The sequence below is a fragment of the Chrysemys picta genome, chromosome 9 (genome assembly GCF_011386835.1).
Source record: "Chrysemys picta bellii isolate R12L10 chromosome 9, ASM1138683v2, whole genome shotgun sequence".
NCBI lineage: Eukaryota > Metazoa > Chordata > Testudines > Emydidae > Chrysemys > Chrysemys picta.
In genome coordinates this window covers 48,471,632-48,492,266 of record NC_088799.1, presented here as the reverse complement: position 1 = coordinate 48,492,266, position 20,635 = coordinate 48,471,632, and the positions used below count along the sequence as shown (strand labels likewise).

Below are 20,635 nucleotides of genomic sequence, written 5' to 3'. Positions count from 1 at the left end.
GAGCTGTCCTTGACCAGCCATTGAGGTATGTGTAGATCTAGATACCCCGGCGCCTGAGGTAAGCATCTACCACTATAATAATAATATATGGAGATATACCTATCTCATAGAACTAGAAGGGATCTTGAAAGGTCATTGAATCCAGTCCCCTGCCTTCACTAGCAGGACCAAGTACTGTCCCTGACAGGTGGTGGTTGTTTTTTTGCCCCAGGTCCCTAAATGGCCCCCTCAAGGATTGAACTCACAACCCTGGGTTTAGCAGGCAAATGCTCAAACCACTGAGCTATCCCTCCCCCCTCACATACACTTGGTAAATATTCTCAGTGCTGTTGCCAGGCTGAATGGGAGGACCACAAACTGGTAGTGGTGGGGGCCCACCGTAAACTGGAGGAAGAGTCTGTGTCTTTGAAAGATCGCTATGTGGAAGTATGCGTCCTTCAAGTCGAGGGTGACATACCAGCCTCCCAGATCCAGGGAGGGGATGATAGACGCCAGGGAGACCATGTGGAACGTTCGCTTCTTCATGTACCTGTTGAGGTCTCTCAGGTCCAGGATGGGCCGTAGACCACTGTTGGCCTTTTGGATTAAAAAGTACAGGGAATAGAACCTGTACTTGAGAGGAACTTCTTCCACCGCACCCAGCTGTAGTAACTCCTTTACCTCCTGCGCCAGGAGACTCGTGAGAAAGGTCCCTGAAGAGGGACGGGGAAGGTGGATGGGAAGTTGGGGTAGAAAGGAACTGAAGGGTATAACCCTGCTCCACTGTGCTGAGCCGCCAGCGGTCTGAAGTTATAGCGGTCCAAGCAGGGAGGAAAAAGAAAAGGTGGTTGGAGAACACTGGGAAAGATGGATCCGGGGAACAGTCTAGTAGGTTGCCCTCAGGCGCACCGTCAAAATGCCCATTTGGCCCCTTGCTTGTTACGGGTCGAGCCCAATTGGGCAGAGGATGGAGTCGGGTGGCACTTGTAGTCCTTGGCTCGTTTGTGCGGCTGGTCCTGCCGAGGGTAGTTCCCCCAGATGTAGAGACCCAGGGTTTTCAGGGTGGTGCAGGAGTCCTTGAGGCCATGCAACTTGCTGTTATTTTGCTCCGCAAATAGGCTCGGCTGTTGAAGGGCAAGTCCTGCATTGCCTGCTGGGCCTCAGTGGACAACCCAGAGAGGAGCAGCCAGGAGGCTCACCGCATGGAGACAGCGGAAGCTATGCGCAGGCATCAGCAGTGTCTGACGCCGCCTGAAGGGCCTCCTTGGCTGCGGTCATGCCCTCATCGAAGTTCTCTCGGAAATCTTTCTTGGAAGCCTCGGGGAACGACCCTTCGAACTCGGCCATGGCTTGCCTCATCTGAAGTCATATTGGCCAAGGAGGGCTTGGTGGTTGGCCACTCTGAGCTGAAGGCTGGAAGACAAATAAACCTTATGTCCAAAGAGATCCAGCCTCAAGTCTTTATTTTTAGGGGTGGCCCCGGGTTGTCCTTGCCTCTCCTTGTGGTTAACCACCTTGACCACAAGTGAATTGGGGGCTGAATGGGAGTATAAGTACTCATGCCCTTTGGTTGGCACAAAGTACTTGCGTTCAGTCCTTTTAGAGATAGGTGCCAGGGAAGCAGGAGGCTGCCACAGGGCATTAGTGATTTTAGAAATCCCTTCATGAAGGGGTAGAGCCACCTTAGCAGGAGCCGAGGAACAGAGGACGTCAAAAAGAGAGTCCAAGGGCTCTTCCAATTCCTCTGCCTGAAGCCCCAGATTGGAAGCGACCCTCTTCAAAAACTCCTGCTGTGCTTTGGTGTCATCCTGAGGAACTGGGTGAGGGGGCCCCATGATAGCCTCGTCTGGCGACGACGAGGACGATGCCGGTGCCATGGGAACCTCCACGTCCATTGGTAGTCAAGCAACTTGCTCCCCTAGGTCGTCCTGGATCTGTGGAGTCTTACCCCCCGAAGCCTTGAGCAGAGGAGTGGAATGGGATACCAAGACCACTGGCCTCTCCAAGGCTCCTGACACCGATCGCCACTGCGCTTGGGGACATGGGACAAGTTTTGGTGCTGATGATGTAGGTGGCACCGCAGGTACTGGGGCTTGTCCTGCAGTCAGGGAAACTCGCTCCGTGCCGGAACTATTAGCAGAGCGGTCGGAGAGGTGGCTCTTGTCTGACCGGTGCAGGTCAGGGTCTCAGGGACTGACAGCGTTTGGCGAATCTGCATTGGACACCCAGCGATCTATGCCTCACACTACTCGACCGGTACAGGGATTTCAAATGGGACCAGGAGCTACTATGGGCTGGTTGCTGGGAGGATCTTCCTGCGTAGGGCGACCTCCTTCTTGGAGATGGGCGATGACGGCCCAGCGATTGGCGGCCTTTGATCCCTGATCAGTCATGTGATTGGTACCGGGCCCTTGGCGGCGACACACACATAGGTCCCAATGCGGATTTTCCCTGAGACTGGGGTACCGCTGGAGCCAGTGTGGGTGGCACCGGGAGTGCCAGGATCTCCTGAGCTGCTTGAAGGGCTTTGGGCATTGATGGTACCAGAAGCTGGCCAGGGCCTGCACTGCTATCTGGAGTCACAGGCGAAGTATGGGATGGGTTGCACCATTCGACTTCAGCTGGGGCCCGACTTCCTGAAGGGGGCGTTGAGCTGCCCAGCACGGGTCTTGGCTCGCCCCCAGCCCTCTCCTTTCCCTTGCAGGAGGTAGGAGATCTTCCCCTCACAGTCTTTTTCGGTTTCTTGATTGGAGCTGTGGAGGGAGACCGGTGCCAGCTTGTGGACAGCGCTGGCGGAGCACTGCGCACAGAGGCCAGGGTGCTTGGTGCGGAGTCGGACCGTTGATCCGGTGCCAGAGTGATTGCCGACTCCATTAGGAGCGCTTTTAGACTGATATCGCACTCCTTCTTCGTCCTAGGTTTGAAGGACTTTCAGATATGACACTTGTCACTTATGTGTCCCTTGCCTAAGCACCTTAGGCAGCTAGTATATGGATCACTGACGGGCATAGGCTGTTTGCAGCGATCACAGGCTTAAAGCCTGAGGATCAGGGCACGCCCCGTCCCCCATCTGAGTCCTGTTTGGAACTATGATAACTTCAGGAACTACAACTATGGGTAACAACAACTATCTACAACTATACTACGAATTCTACAGAGTTCGTATGAACAGAGAATGAGACAACGCAGCAGACATTCCAGCACCGTCACTGGTGGCAAGAAGGAACTGAGGGTGGAGGGAGCCAGCGGCACCCCTTATACCGCGGCATGTGCGCGCCGCTCTGGGGGGGCCAGAGCAGGTTCCCTACAGATACTGCTGAGGGAAAAACTTCTGGCACCGGTGCATGTGGCAAGCACACACCCCTAATATGGAATGGACATGAGCAATCACTCAAACAAGAACCTAAAGCTTCAGGGCACAAGGTAATCACTAATAGGTTGGGGTTAGGAAGAAACTAATCTATAATTATACATTATAGGATTTCTTACACTTCCTCTAAAACACCTGGTATTGACCACTATTAGAGAAAAGATACTGGATTAGATGGACACTGTGGCCTGATCTGGTATACCAATTTCTATGTTCTTCTGTGTTGGCAGATGCCTAAAGAGTGAGGATTGGCTGTAGGCACTTTTCTGGCCCTACCTGGCTTAGCAGGGATTTCAGGTACTTTCCTCATCACACCACCACACATTTTTCCTGCAGATGTTAGGTGTTGCTGTGACATAGAAGTAGCCACTGATGCCAGCTAACAAAGGGTTCACTATTCTGTGTCAGCAACTCCTATCATTACAACAAAAACTTTGCTGTCATAGAATTTACCTAACAAGAATGTTGTGTGAGGTATCAAATAAAAACTTATATAATACTGGTCATCTTAAACATTGTGAGATGTATGTACAGTTGGTATGTAGAGAGTTATGTGTACCTACTAAAAATATCTTGTAATCTATATAACCAGGATGAGTTGCAACAGGTTTTTTCCAGACAGGAGATATGATGTCACATGTAAATTAAGCCAACATAATGGAAGCCCTATTTGCATGTGAAGTCTGGAGGAACCCCCTCCAGGACTGTTCTGCAGTCAGTCCACCATCGCAGTGAGGTAAGTATCGCCTGGGGAATGATATAATCTTTTCCAGGGGGTCCCGGGACTGGGAATAGAGGAGGAAAAATAGGTTGATGGGATGTGAAACCAAGAGTGGAGGGCACATTGGAGAACAAGCAATGGTGGAGAAGAGTCTTGCACGGGGATGCATTTCAAAAGGGGCACAATGGCAGTGAAAAGAACGGTTACTTACCTTCTGTAACTGTTGTTCTTCGAGATGTGTTGTTCACGTCCATTACACATTAGGTGTACGCGCGCCGCGTGCACGGACGTCGGAAACTTTTTCCCTTACCGGCTATCGTCGGGCCGGCAGGCCCCCCTCCTTCCCACCAGAGCGGCGCCCCACTCCAGGGTATATATATCCCTGCCGACCCGACCCCTCCGGTTCCTTCTTGCCGGAGACTCCGACAGAGGGGAAGGAGGGTGGGAAGTGTAATGGACGTGAACAACACATCTCGAAGAACAACAGTTACAGAAGGTAAGTAACCGTTCTTTCTTCTTCGAGTGATTGTTCACGTCCATTACACATTAGGTGATTCCCAAGCTTACCATTGGAGGTGGGTAGGAGTCAAGGTACAACTGACTGTAGTACAGCCCGACCGACCATCGCGTCCTCTCTAGTCTGATGATGGATCACGTAGTGGGCTGTGAACGTATGTACGGACGACCAGGTGGCTGCCTTACAGATCTCCTGGATAGGGACCTGCGCCAAGAAGGCCGTTGAGGACGCTTGGGCTCTAGTCGAGTGGGCCCGGATCTCCGGGGCCGGAACATTGGCGAGCTCATAACAGGTGCGTATACAATGCACAATCCATGCTGACAAGCGCTGTGTCGAGATAGGCAAGCCTTTCATATGTTCCGCAGTAGCAATGAACAGCTGGGGTGTTCTGCGGAACGACCTGGTCCGTTCCAGGTAAAATGCCAACGCCCTTCGGACATCCAGGGTATGTAGGCTGCGGTGGTGAGGGTCCGAATGGGGTTTAGGAAAAAACACCGGTAGGCAAATGTCCTGCCCCATGTGAAACTGTGATACCACCTTTGGGAGGAATTTGGGGTGCGGCCTCAGTTGCACCTTATCCTTATGGAACACTGTATAGGGTGGTTCCGAAGTGAGGGCCCTCAATTCCGATACCCTTCTGGCCGACGTGATGGCCACGAGAAATGCCACCTTCCACGAGAGGTGCGTGAGGGAGCAAGTGGCTAGGGGCTCAAAGGGGGGATTCATGAGTCTTGTTAGGACTAGGTTCAGGCTCCACGCCGGGACAGGCGGGCGTGAGTAGGGAAACACCCTTTCCAGCCCCTTGAGGAATCGGGCCACTGTGGGGTTGGAGAACACTGACACTCCCAACTCTCCCGGATGGAAAGCCGAAATAGCGGCTAAGTGCACTCTAATTGAGGCGGGCGCAAGCCCTTGATTCTTGAGGTGCAGTAGGTAGTCCAAGATTGACGGAACTGAGGCTTGTAAAGGCTGTATGCGTTGAGGCTCACACCAGTGGGAGAACCTTTTCCATTTTGCCAGGTAGGTCGCTCTTGTAGAGGGCTTCCTACTATTAAGGAGGATTTGTTGAACTTGGTGAGAGCACCTGTGTTCTGCATCATTCAGCCAGAGAGATACCACGCCGTGAGATGTAGCGAAGACAGGTTCGGGTGGAGTAGGCGACCTTTGTCTTGCGTGACTAGGTCGCGATGGAGGGGGAGGGTGATTGGATCGGCTATGGACAGCTCCAGCAGGGACGTGAACCAATGCTGGCGTGGCCAGGCCGGGGCGATAAGTATGATCGTCGCCCTGTCCCTGCGGGTCTTGAGGAGAACCTTGTGTATGAGTGGGAACGGAGGGAAGGCATATCTCAGGCTCCTTCCCCATGGGATCATGAAAGCATCTCTTAATGATCCCCGGCTGAGGTTCTGGAACGAGCAGAACTGAGGGCATTGTCTGTTGTCCCTGGTGGCGAATAGATCCACCCGGGGAAAGCCCCACCTCCGGAAGATCGAATGCAGGACGTCTCGCCTCAACGTCCATTCGTGCATTCGGTAGGATCGGCTGAGGCGGTCTGCTAAGCCGTTGTGAATCCCCGGAAGATACGTCGCGATGAGGTGTATCGCATGGGCTATACAGAAGTCCCATAATTGGAGTGCCTCGCGACAGAGGGGAGAAGACCGGGACCCGCCCTGCTTGTTTATATAGAACATGGCGGTAGTGTTGTCCGTCAGGACTGCCACGCTGTGACCTTCTATGGTGGCGCGGAAGGTCTGACAGGCGAGGAGAACCGCTCTTAGCTCCTTCAGATTGATGTGAAGCAGCTTGTCTTCTCTGGACCACAGCCCTTGGGTCCGCAGTTCCCCCAGGTGCGCCCCCCAACCCAGGTCCGAGGCATCTGTTACCAACGTCAGAGTGGGCTGTGGGGCAGCGAAGGGGATCCCTTCGCATACCTGTTGGCGATCGAGCCACCAGCGTAGCGAGCTCAGCACCTGGTTTGGGATCGTGACTACCTGATCCAATGGGTCTCTGTTGGGGCGATGCGTGCGGGTGAACCACAACTGTAACGGCCGGAGCCTCAGGCGGGCATGTCTGACCACGTGTGGGCAAGCTGCCATATGCCCCAGAAGCTGCATGCAACACCTTGCCGTTGTCGTGGGGAATTTTTGGACCGAGCTTACGGCTCTCTGAATTGACATGAACCGTGCCTCTGGTAGGCTCGCCTGCGCGGTTACCGAGTCCAGGGTTGCACCTATGAAGTCCAGTCTCTGTGTGGGGACTAACGTGGACTTGGGCACATTGACCTGGAGGCCGAGCTTGTCGAACGTTTGCAAGGCCAGTGTCACGTGAGATCGGACCTCGGCCTCCGACCTGCCCGCGAGTAGCCAATCGTCCAGGTACGGGAACACACGCATCCTTCTTTTTCAAAGGAAGGCTGCTACCACGGACATGCACTTCGTAAACACTCGTGGTGCTGACGCCAGGCCGAAGGGCAGGACCGTAAATTGGAAATGGCGCTGGTTGACAACGAAGCGCAGAAACCGTCTGTGGGCCGGATTGATTGCGATGTGAAAATAGGCATCTTTCATATCGAGGGCAGCATACCAATCCCCCGGATCCAGTGATGGGATAATAGTTCCAAGGGAGACCATACGGAAGCGCGCTTTGATCAGAAACCTGTTTAGATCGCGCAGGTCCAAAATAGGACGGAGGCCCCCTTTCGCCTTGGGGATCAGGAAGTATCTGGAATAGAATCCTTTTCCCCTTAGGTCTGGTGGGACCTCTTCTACTGCTCCTGCAGTGAGAAGGGTCTGTACCTCCTGTATGAGGAGTTGCTCGTGAGAAGGGTCCCTGAAGAGGGACGGGGAAGGGGGATGGCAGGGAGGGGGCGAGGAAAACTGGAGGGTATAGCCCGCCTTCACTGTGCGCAGGACCCAGCGGTCCGATGTTATGCGCAAGCAGGCCCGGTACAAATGGGACAGGCGGTCCCTGAAACCCAGAGGAAGATCCGGTATATGAAGTGGTACGCTGTCCTCGGGCGTAGCTTCAAAAGCCTGGTTTATTTCCCGGCTGCGGCTTGCCCTGGCCGTGACTCTGGCCTTGGTTAGGCGTATTGTTACGTCTCCGCCTGTTATCCCTGCCTCGACGGCGGTAAGGCTCGTGCCGGGGGCGAGGGTGGTATTGCCTCTGCGGTGGCTGGGGCTTAAAAGGTTTACGCTGCGTTACCGGGGTGTGCATACCCAAGGACTTAAGGGTCGCACGCGAGTCCTTAAGGCTATGCAGCCTGGCGTCCGTTTGGTCGGAGAACAAGCCCGAACCTTCAAACGGGAGGTCCTGCAGTGTGGTTTGCACCTCTGGTGGAAGACCTGAAGCCTGTAACCACGCCGACCGCCTCATCACGACTCCTGACGCGATAGTTCTAGCCGCAGCATCGGCTGAGTCGAGGGAGGCCTGCAATGAGGTCTTGGCCACCGCCATCCCCTCGTCCACCAGGGCCGTGAACTCCTGATGCGCGTCAGGTGGGAGGGAGTCCTTAAACTTGGCGACTGAAGCCCAAGAGTTAAAATTGTGTCTGTTCAGAATCGCCTGCTGATTGGCGATCCTCAGTTGAAGACCCCCAGAGGAATAGACTTTCCTCCTGAACAAGTCCAGTCGCTTAGCTTCCTTGCCCTTGGGGCCCGGAGCTTGCTGGCCATGGCGCTCTCTCTCGTTGACCGCCGAGACCACTAGCGAACAAGGGGACGGGTGTAAAAAGAGGAAGTCGAACCCTCTAGATGGGGCGAAGTATTTCCTCTCCACGCCTCTTGCAGTCGGTGCACTGGAGGCCGGCGTCTGCCACACCGTCTTATAGTTGGACTGTACTGTCCGTATGATCGGGAGAGCGACTCTGGAGGGTCCCTCTGGGCTCAGGATATCGACCATGGGGTCTTCCTGTTCTACGGTCTCCTCCGCTTGCAAGCCCAAATTAAGGGCTACCCTGCGAAGCAGGTCTTGGTGTGCCCGATGGTCAATCGGGGGAGGGCCGGACACCATGGTGCCCGCTACTGCCTCATCTGGCGAGGAGGAAGAGGTCGGAGCCTTCTGCCCCTCCTCAGTGTCCTGCAACCCGGCATCGACCAGTTGCTCCTCTGGGGCCTGACCCGCAGTGTGGGACTGGGACGGTACCGTACTCGGTGCCGAGTCCACTCCTTCCCGCTCCGGGGGTCTAGAGACCGTTGCCTCCTTATGTGATGGCGGGCGGTGCCGTGGGGAGCGGGATCGGTACCCCGGTGGCCCAGATCTCGAGGCCCTTGATGGGGGCCCTTGCTGGTGGTAGGCCCAGGGTGTCCAGAATGGCCATTGGCTCGGCTGGCCCCATTGAGAATGGCCATAGTCTCTGCTGGCCTGCGACCTATGGCCATATCCGCCGTACCGGTCCAAGTCAGTCCCCGAGACCACGGACGGTGACCTGGAAGGCCACGGCAGAGCCGTAGGATGGTGCCGGTCCAGGTTTGGGGAGTAGCGTCTCCGCGACCCGGATCTGGAATAGCGTCTCGCCGATCTAGACCTGGAACGGTACCGGCGGTCGCGGGACCGGGAACGGCTACGGCTGGTCGGCCTTGGGTAACGTACCGCCGACATTTTGCGGTGCCGACTCGTGCTAGGTTGCTGAGTCGGTGCCGACCGCTTGTTGAAGCCCGACTGCTGCGGTGCTTCCTGCGCCGAGGGCAACCGGGAGTCTACCGAAGCGGAGCTCGACCGGGACCGGTTCCCGAAACGGTGCCGAGACGGCGATCGTGACAGGCGCACCATCGCCAGCTTGCCTCTGTGCGGCAGCTTTGGCGGAGCATCCTCAGCGCGTGCCGGGGCCTCGACGGACAATGCGATGAGGTCCTTAGCTGCCTCAAACGTGTCTGGAGTGGAGGGCTGTTCCAAGAGCTCCTCCAGCCCTTCATCTTCACTCGACGCGCCCATCCCGGGGCTCGACGGGCCTTTCGGCGCCGGAGCCACTACCGGGGTCTGTGCCGGGGCCGTACCGGCCTTAGGGGCACTCGAGGTCTTCACCGGTGCCGCCCTCTTGTGCGGGAAGCGTCCTCGGGCCTTAGGTTGGCCCTTCGCTTTTGCCGGCGAAGACGACCGGCGTCGTATATGACCCCGTTGGGCCGGTGCCGTGGGCTCCATGTGACCCGCCGGCGCCGGTTCCCGCACTGATGCCGGGGCACTCCGCACGGAGGCAGACGGTGCCGCCGAAGTGGAGGGCTGTAATGCCGTCTCCATGAGCAGCTGCTTAAGACGAAAGTCTCTTTCTTTCTTGGTTCTGGGCTTAAAGGCCTTGCAGATCTTGCAGCGCTCTTTCTGGTGAGCCTCCCCCAGGCAACGGAGACACGAGGCGTGGGGGTCGCTCAATGGCATAGGCCTGCAGCACGTGGCACAAGCCTTGAAGCCTTGGGCGTGCGGCATGCCCCGCCGCCCAGGGCCGATGCCGGGGTTGAACAAACAACCACAGCAAGAACTTTAAGTACCCTAATGAGCTGTTAACTACTGCTCAACTCTACAACAACTAACTGATAACTGTTAGATAACACTAATGACTATTACTAAGGGACACTCTCAGACGAGAGACAGAGTTGTTCCAACGCCGCCACGGACGGTAAGAAGGAACTGGAGGGGTCGGGTCGGCAGGGATATATATACCCTGGAGCGGGGCGCCGCTCTGGCGGGAAGGAGGGGGCCCTGCCGGCCCGACGGGAGCCGCTAAGGGAAAAAGTTTCCGACGTCCGTGCACGCGGCGCGCGTACACCTAATGTGTAATGGACGTGAACAATCACTCGAAGAAGAAGATACATTTCACATTTTATTTATGGTACCAATTTTTTCTAATTTGCAAACATTGTAAACTGGAGAACCGGGTCCCTGGGCAATTGCTCCCTTTCCCCTGCCCCCCTTCAGCGGGCCTGTTTATAGGAAATAGAATAACATCACTTTCAAAAGAGATTTTCCACACTGGGAGAAATTTTCATGTTAGACAAACTAATTTATCTTTCAGATTTTTTCATACTTGTTTTGCCACATTTGTTAATTACTGAAGATATTTTATTATAATGTATAAAAGAACTTTTTTCCATTATTTATCACGCAGTGAGGTCATATTACTGAATTTGCAACATCACATCCACTTTCATAGTAAAAGACTGTCACCACAAGCATAGAGTCATATTTTTTGTGCCTGATCTAAGAGGAAATCTAGGGTGTTATTGGGGGGGAGGGGGAGAAGCTCATTTTCAAAATGCAAATAACAAAGGGAACACAAAATATCAGTGGTGAAATAAACTGCTGGTTGTATAAAAGGCCTTTTCTTTCAAGTGTATTCTGGTTTGAAAAATTCCATTAAAATGAATTCTTATACAAAAAAATGTCTGTAAAAAGTTGCAAAAATCCTTAACAATTTTAAAAATGGGGAAGAGAAAATACGAAATACTTCAGAGCGTTAAAAAGATTGTTTAAGATCCTCAACTGGTCTAGACTGCAAAGGAACAACCAGTTGAGATTCTGTCCTTTGAATTTGAGGTAGCAGTTCTCCCATGCTGTATAGCAGAGTGAAGGAAAAACTTCTGGACACCTCTGATCACCTGGCATCAAAGGTATCTAGCTACCACTAATAATTCACTCCATTTTTTGACATGCAAGTAAATGAACAGAAAATCCTGTTAAAATTGCTAACTTTGGAGTAAATTGGTATCCTATTATTTCAAAGTTGAGTAAAATAAATGCCTTTAAAATAATAATTGTAATTTATACAATCACGCAGGCATATCCACAATTTGTAGTACCAGAAGCTACAATGAAAACCTGACACAAAATCAAGGGATTTGCACATAAATTAACAAATCTTTACAAAAAGTGCCTACAATCATAATATTTGTTTGTACTTTAATGTCCTAAATTAATAGAAATTACTGTTTAAACTGTACAGCAAGAAAACCATGATATAAATCCTGATTTATCAAAGCACTTAAGTAGATGCGTAACTTTAAGCATGCAAGTACTCCTATTGAAAGTCAGTGCTTAAAAAGTTAAGCTTGTGATTAAGTGCTTTGCTGAATCAGGCCATACTTACTATATATCAACCTGTCACTTCTAGATCTCACTAGGCATTTCTGGTCTCAGGAAGCTATCATGAATCTGTTTTTCATTCCAGGATGAGAGGTAGCTTACTTTTTGTGAAGGAACTCCCCAGCTGCTACTGCAACCGGCCGGTGTGCTGAATACACCAAGTGATAAACATTCTCACAGTCTTCATTGGACAGAGCTTCTTCACTTCCACTGAAAAAGTCAGAAAGTAACACCTGAACCAAAACAAATGTTTAATTTCAGTTCCACCACCTCCCATAAGTTACTTTATTTTTATAGACTGTCTATCATAATAGGGCTACCTGGGCCTCATCTATACCCCACAGAAATTAATGGGACATTAACTTCAACGGGTTTAGGATTAGGCCTCAAAAATATTTAAACACTTCATCACCAAAAAACCCCACCTTTGAGTTAAAATGGCTGCTTCTTATGAAAGTAGTACACTAGGAAATGATTAAACATTTTCTTAAATTTGAAAGGCAACATTTTTAGTTTTAATAACTTGCCAATATTTTAAGAGGGTTCCTTTGAAAAAAACATCTAAAATTTTGCTTCTATAGAAGTATACACATTTCAGAATTTACAAAAATAGTTACAGCTAATGCTGTAGTTCAGACTGAGAAGGCATTATAAATGTTCATTTACACTTGAACTTTAATTTCTCCCAGAAAATTTCTTTTGGGCTGAGATGCCCCACACATAGATTCAGCCAAAGATAAACTATTTTTGGAAAGTGTGCTCAAAATCCATTTAACCTTTGAGTTAACCATTAAAAAAAAAACCCTGAACTTAAAAGCAAAACCAAAAGAGTGATCTAATCACAATACCTTTTGCACAAAGATAAAACTTTTGGGGCCAGAATCTCCATTTTGAGCGGTTTCCTTTGCACTGCTCTAGATTGCTGTAAATGGCCAGCTGAGAATTCCTTAGCGGTAGGAAGAGGGAAGGGCAATGTGCACCTCCCCCACACACTCTGGCATAGGGGTGGGGCGGAGCGCCTGCTTTGTCAATCCTCAGCTGATTATTTGGGGTCTAAATCATGATTTTTCCTTTCTTGACATTGGCAACATTGTTGATGATCCATAGAGTATAAGGCTAGAAGGGACCACTAGATCATCTGACTTCCTGTGTATCACAGAACAAAAGATTCCACACAGACACCCCCGGGGCACTCTATCATGGGAAGCAGAGACTATAACAAAGATTTGGGGGTTCTGGTGGATAATCAGCTGAACACGAGCTCCCAGTGTGACGCCGTGGCAAAAGGGCTAATGGGATCATAAGAACATAATGGCCATACTGTGTCAGACCAAAGGTCCATCTAGCCCAGTATTCTGTCTTCCAACAGCAGCCAATGACAGGTGCCCCAGAGGGAATGAACAGGTAATCATCAAGTAATCCATTCCCTACTATTCATTCCCAGCTTCTGGCAATGCATAAACAGGGGAAATATTGAGAGGAATACAGAAGTTATAACTGTATTTGGCATTGGTGTGACCACTGCTGGAATATTGTGTCCAGTTCTGGTGTCAACAATTCAAGAAGAATGCTGATAAATTGAAGAGTGTTCAGAGAAAAACCACAAGAATGATTAAAGGATTAGAAAACTAGCCTTATAGAGATAGACTCAAAGAGCTGAAGCTATTTAGTTTCACAACAAGAAGGATAAGTGTTGCTTGTTTACAGTCTCTAAGTCTCTACATGGGGAACAAATATTTAATAATGAGCTCTTCATTCTAGCACAGAAAGGTAGAACATGATACAACATCTGGAAGTTGAAGCTAGACAAATTCAGTCTGGAAATAAGTCATAAATTTTTTAAATTGAGAGTAATTAACTATTGGAACAACTTTCCAAGGGTCATGGTAGATTCTTCATCACGGATAAGCTCACGGTGGATTCTCCATCACTGATAATTTTGAAATCAAGACTGGATGTTTTTCTAAGAGATATGCTATAGGAATTATTCTGGGAAATTCTACGGCCTGTGTTACACAGGAGATCATACTAGGTAATCACAATGGTCCTTTCTGGCCTTAAAATCTACAAATCTGTACTGAATCCAATAACTTGTGTTTGATTAAACTGTATCTTCCAGATAGATAGCCCAGTTTTGATTTGTAGACATCAAGAGATGGAGAATCCATCACTTCCTTGATATTTTATTCCAGTGGTTAATCACCCTCCCTGTTCAAAATGTGTGCCTAATTTTTAATTTGAATTTATCTGCGTTCAGCTTCCAGCCACTGGGTCTTGTTATGCCTTCCTCTGACAAAAAGCCCGTAAATACACAATATTTTCACTCCGTAAAGGTAGTTGTACATTGTAATCAAGCCATTTCTCAATCTTCTTTTTGATAAGCTGAATTGATTGAACTTGTTTAAGTCCCTCATTGTGAGGATTTTTTTCTTTTGGGTGGCTCTTTTCCACACACACTCCAGTTTTTCAACATCATTTTAAAATGTGGACACCAGAACTGTATGCATTATTCCAGTATCTGTCTCACCAATGCTGTATACAGAGGTAAAATCACCTCCCTACTTCTACTCATTACTCCCCTATTTATTGTATTAGCACTTTTTGCCACAGCATTACACCGAGAGCTCATGTTTAGTTGCTTGTCCACTATGACCTCTAAATGCATTTCAGAGCCACTGCTTCCCGGCATATAATCCCCCATTCTGTAGGAATTACCTAAATTCCTTGCTACAAGCTGTATGACCTTGCATTTGGCTGTATTAAAACAAATTTTGTTTGAGAGGGCCCAGTTTACCAACTGACCCAGAACACTATGGATATGTCTACACAGCAAAGAAAAACTCGCAGTTGGTCCATGCTAAGTGACTCTGGCTTGTGGGACTGTTTCACTGCTGTATAGACTTCCGGGCTTGGGTGGGAGCCCAAGCTCTATGACTCTGCAAGGTGGGAGGGTCCCAAAGCTTGGACTCCACCCCAAGCCCAGAAGTCTACAAAGCAATGAAAGAGCCCTGCAGCCCAAGCCCCACAAGCACAAGGCAGCTGGCACGAGGCAGCCGTGAGTTTTCCTTGCTGCATAGATGTAGCCCTCCGTATGTCTGTCCTGTCCTCATAATTGTTTACCAATCAGTCTTTGTCGCACTTACATATTTTATCAGCAGTAATACTATTACTTCCAGACCACTGAAGAAACATGGAATAGGCTACTGATCTCTGTGGAACCCCACTATAAACACCCTCATTAAATGAAGATTCTGCATTAACTACTTTTTTATATCTATCAGTTATCTAGTTCCTAACGTGTGCTTTACTGATACTGCATAGTACTAATTTTTAATTAGAATGTCGTGTGGTCATTGTGTCGTGTGATAAGTCAAATGCATTTACACAATTAACTTCAGCAACCAAACATGCAATCTCATCAAAGAATGAAATTAGGTATGTTTGACAAGACATATTTTCCATAAAACCATCTTGACTGGCATTAATTATATGCTAGCCTTTAATTTTTTTATCAGTTGAATCCTGTATCAGTTTTTCCATTATTTTGTCCAGGACTCATGTCATATTCCCTGGTCTATAGTTAGCTGGGTCATCCCACCTGTCCTTTTTGAATACTTGCACAATGCCAGTTCATGTCCAATCTTCTGAAATTTCCCCAGTATTCCAAGATTAATTAAAAATTAACATTCACGATCTCTCACGATCTCTCAGCCAACTCTTTTAGGATTCTTAGGTGCAAGTTATCCAGGCAGAAAGATAAAAAACATTTATCCCTAGTAGCTGTTGTCTAATATCTTCCTTAGTTACTAATGCATTGGAAAGTATTTCACCATCCTCATATGATATGGATAGGCTTGGCAGATTTCAATTTTAATAGATATCTGTTGGTAAAGGTCAATTTCAGCTGACACAATGAGATCAACGAAAAAAATATCGAACAGTAACAATCCGTGTGCCTGCAGAGATTGTGCGTCACTGGCCATGCAGGGAGCTTTCTGCAACTCTGATGTCATGGCCTGCTTGTTCACTCATCAGACAGAAGCTGTCATGAGAATGAGTGAGCGGGGTTATGACAGCAGGGTTGCAGAGGGCTCCCTACATGGCTGCAAGGCAGGTGACACCTGATCCCTGCGGGCACAAGGTGCAGGGAGAGGTTGCAGTCCTGGTAGGGCAGAGCAGATACCTCTGACCAAGACTGAAAGGAGGGGAGCAAGATGAACCACTGGTCAGGGGGAAGGACACCCCACTACTTAATGGCTCCTGGGGTAGGACAGGGAGCTCTCTGTAGCCCTGCTTTCACTCATCAGCTGGCCATGCTACTGCTGAACAGTTTCTGCCTGGGAATAGCTCTTGTATTTTGGGCTGGTCAGTGAGTGGGGCACTGTGCACATCCTGGCTCAGCAGACAAGGAAATCCTGGCCAGGACTGCGAGGAAGAGGAGTCATCGTTGTCCCTAGCTGCAGAGGTGGCTGACCCACTGCTGAATGACTCCGTGCCCGTCTCCATGGTCAGGGACTTGTCTTCCTCTTTGCAGCCCTGGCTGGAGGGGTCTCTGCTCTGACCCTGCAGCCTTCCCTGCATCTTGCACCTCCAGGGATCAGGTGGCACTGGTCATGTAGTAAGCCTTCTACAACTCTGGTGTCATGGTCCTGCTCCCTCACTCACCAGCCAAAAGCATGGGAACGGTCCCTGAGCCAAAAATGTTCAGCAGCTGGGCAGCCTCCCCGTGACCAGGGGCTTATCCTCCTCTTTACAATCCTGACCAGGGGCCTCTGCTCCTCTGAGCCAGGACTACAGCCTCCCTTACCCTTGAGCCCTAGTGTCATGCCCCTCAGCTGCACCGGGAACTCCCTGCTGCCCCACTGGCAGTGACGCCCTAATCCCAATCCCACCCCCCACAACTCTAAAAATAAAAATACTTAAAAATAGAAAAAAAATCTTAAAAATAAAAATTGATAAAACTTATCAAAACTAGAAAAAAGTAAAAAGTCAAGCTATGCCACCCCTAGATATGGGTACATCATCCTGCTACTTTCCAAATAGAAAACACAAATATTTATTCAACATTCTGCCTTTTCTGCATCATTAACAATGCTACACTCTCCATCTAATAATGGACCTACACCATTGCTATTACTTCCCTTTTTCCTGATATATTTTTAAAACTCCTTATTGTCCTTAGTCTGCCAGCCAGGGATTTTTCCCTCATCTCTTTCACTTCGCCTATGTATTTTCTGCAAATCATAACTTCCAATTTATATTGACTGCTATCTATTTCCCAGCCCTAGAGAGTCAAGCAGCACTTCTCCCAGGTTTCTGGACTATCCTCAAACCCTGATGCAAATCAACAACAGTAACCCCGTTTCTATGCTCCACCCACAAACAGATATGGAAGCCTTAATGTAATCCCCCAGTGAAAATCATAGAATCATAGAATATCAGGGTTGGAAGGGACCTCAGGAGGTCATCTAGTCCAACCCCCTGCTCAAAGCAGGACCAATTCCTAACTAAATCATTCCAGCCAGGGCTTTGTCAAGCCTGACTTTAAAAACCTTTAAGGAAGGAGATTCCACTATCTCCCTAGGTAACCCATTCCAGTGCTTCACCACCCTCCTAGTGAAAAAGTTTTCCTAATATCCAACCTAAACCTCCCCCAGTGCAACTTGAGACCATTACTCCTTGTTCTGTCATCTGCCATCACTGAGAACAACCGAGCTCCATCCTGTTTGTCTTACTAGACACTTATTACCAATCTCCTACATTATCCCCACTCATGCTGCAAGTTGTGAACCTCATCTCTTAGCTCTAGAAACCTACTTGGATTCTTCATCAAGGACCTGATCCAAATCTTAAGTAGAAAAATTCCTACTTAATTCACTGGGCTTTGGATCATGACCCAAAGGAGAAGCCTCATGAAACATTCCTCCTTGCAGCAAAAACCTGCTTGATCTCTGCTGTTACCATACAGTCAAGACCAGGGGTCTCAAACACGCGGCCCGGGGGCCGCATGCGACCCGCGGGGTTATTTTTTGTGTCCCGCAAGCCCCTCGCAGCCCCCCGCCCTCCCCCAGTGTTTACCTAGAGCGGCTCCGGCCGGATGTGCACCGGGGGCAGGGCAGGCTCCCTGCCTGCCTGCCCTGCCCGGCGCCACTCCGGGAAGAGAAGGGGGGCAGAGGGGCTGTGTGTTGCTGTTGCTTCAGTCAGCGCCCCCCAGCAGCTCCAATTGGTCGGGAACGGGGAACCGTGGCCAATGGGAGCTGCTGGGGGCGGCGCCTGAAGCAACAGAAACACACAGCCCCTCCGCCCCCCCTTCCCCACGTTCCAGCCTCTTACCGGAGCAGCGTGGGGGCAGGGCAGACAGGCAGGGAGCCTGCCCTGCCCCCGGTACACGCTGGGCCAGATCCTGCCCCCCGAACCCGTCTTGCAGCCGAACCCCCGCCACACCCCGCACCCCGAACTGCTGCCCTGAACCCCCTGCCTCACCCCGCACCCCTCCTGCATCCCAACCCACTGCCTTGAGCCCCATGCCGCACCCCTCCTGCACCCCGACCCCCTGCCGTACCCTGCACCCCTCCTGCACCCTGACCCCCCGCCGCACCCTGCACTCCTCTTGCACCCCAACCCCCTGTCCTGAGCCCCCGCCACACCCTACACCCCTGCTGCACCCCTCACCCCTCCTGCATCCCACACCCCAACTCCCTGCCCTGAGCCCCCGCCACACCCCACACCCCTCCTGCGCCCCCTGGGGGCAAGAGGGGGCAGAGTTGGGGTGGGGATTTCAGGGAAGGGGTGGGGCCTCATGGAAGGGGAGGAGTGGGGGCTGGGCCGAGGGCGGCGGGTGGGAGGTGTCAGTTAATGGGGCCCTCAGGCCAATGTACTAGTCCTCATGTGGCCCTCGTGGTCATTTGAGTTTGAGACCCCTGGTCAAGACCATGGCCCACCTCACAGTGCCTTAATCATCCCTTTCCCTGTTTTCAACCAATATTTCCTTCCCTAGATACAAACCAGGGAATTTAACATGAAGTATCTTTACTTCAGAGTTAAGGTTAAAGTTAAGAAATCTAAACATGTTGAGGTATTTTAACAAACTAATTATCAGATTTCTTTGAAAATTCATTCCATACTTATTCTTTGAGTACTATAAATCTGGAAAGGATTCACTGTATCATTAACATTTAACAGAGATGATTAATCCTTGCTTCAATCTTAACTGTAGAGTTGTGCCCAGAATTGTCATCACAATTTTTGGGAATTAATTTTTTTTATTGAGTTTTCAAAAAATTTAGATAATGGGCCATAATTTTGTTTTATGTCAATCATGATCTTTATTTTTTCAGATATTACAGTGACAGCACACAAACATAATATTTTGAAAAGTCATTTTTCTTGAATTATAACAAGTTTTGGTCCCAATTCAATATTGGGCACTTCCACGGATGAGAACTTTAGGTTCTGCCAGACCTGAATACACAAACAATATTACATACTGAATTTTTTTTTTAATTAGGGATTTTCAGTGTGTATTTAACAAAAACGTATCTTCCATTTTATGCTTCAGTGTGTTGTTGTTTTTTTATCAATTTGAACGAACATCCTTCCGGTAGTTCTGAACATAATACGACACTGCAGTTTTTCTTCATTCGTGTATGCACATATACAGATGCAGCATTTTGTATTCTGAAATATATTCTTAAATTTGCAAATTTCCAATTGTGTTTTTGTATCTTTGACTTGAAATTAGAACAGAATTAAAGTTGCAACGTTAAGGTTACCGGAGCATTTCCTGACTTTAGTGTAGTTAAATTCTCAGTTGTACTTCGCACGCAAGTAGCTTTTTGCATTTAAAAGAAAAAAAGAACAGAGAACAATATAACATAGTTGAAATGATCTGTTTGTACTGTCAGTCTATTTTTCCAGTCTGGCATTTATTTGTACGAGTGGATACACTGAAACTACTGGCACCAAGGAGTTAGTAAATTTCTGAATTTCACCAGAGTATGTTTATGCAGCCATTTATCCCATTCCAACATCTCCAAAAATTGCTCAGTGAAATCATTAGACATTGAATCCGCCTTCAGTGCTACAAGTCCTTCATAATACGCATGAGAAACCTAAACCTGATGCATATTGCTGACAAAAATGCTTCTCATAGTGAATTATGCTAGCTTTGAAAAATACTCACTGAAGTATTAGAGTGACTAATCGAATGGCTTCCACAGCGACATCATATTCCTTATCAAGTGTCATTGATACAATGCGATCCTGAAAAGTAGTTGTATTAGAATGACAAAACACACAACGTTTTCAGAAAATGAATATTTAAGTTACAAAATAAACAGTCTTTGATGGACACACCTTTCCACAGAAACATGATAACCATTTGACTTCTTTCAAACATGCTAAGTTCATCTAATACAATGTGCTTTCATGGGGTAGATATGCCAGGTTCTGTATGTCCTGATTCTAACACTGTACATGCAACAGGAATGCAAACATGTGTCAAGGAACTTTCCCCTCTTGCCATCCCATGCAGATGTCAGGCAAACTCAGGCTGGGGAACTGAGGCACTACTCTGAGCTAGTGTCTCCTCAGTACCAGTCTGTTGAAAGGGGATGGGGTTGGTCTGGATGAGGGCAGGGCTGTGGCCCCAATTTGTCTCCTTCACAATGACCAATAGAGCTTCAGTAGTGCATTTTGGGCAGGGTGTATGCATGTGAAAGAGCATTGTGCAGAGAATCTCACCTGAAGCAGCTGCTGCAGCATGGCCCTTTGCATGCCCATGACTTAAAGCCACCATCTGGCCTTAATAATTATCCCACATGCCTTCCATAAGAAATTCAAGGAATTTGGTGGTACAACTATGGATTTTCCTTCTCTCTCCCCGTCAGTGGCAGATTAGCCACTGGACCAACAGGGCCCATGCCCAGTAGCCCTGGCCAACTGGGGACCCCCGAAAAATGGGCACCCCCACACACCA

General features: G+C 49.3%; 1 protein-coding gene across 8 annotated transcripts in view; it reads right to left on the bottom strand.

The window, feature by feature from the left end:
• STAG1 (STAG1 cohesin complex component) overlaps nucleotides 1-20,635 on the bottom strand; it is a 391,540-nt gene that overhangs the window by 156,816 nt on the left and 214,089 nt on the right. For all 8 annotated transcript variants that reach the window (XM_065557025.1, XM_065557022.1, XM_065557021.1 and 5 more), the window contains 2 exons: nucleotides 19,841-19,920; nucleotides 11,761-11,868 (listed from right to left, as the gene is read on the bottom strand). In XM_065557025.1, coding sequence (XP_065413097.1) covers nucleotides 11,761-11,868; nucleotides 19,841-19,920 — 188 coding nt within the window. The remainder of the gene's footprint in view (nucleotides 1-11,760; nucleotides 11,869-19,840; nucleotides 19,921-20,635) is intronic.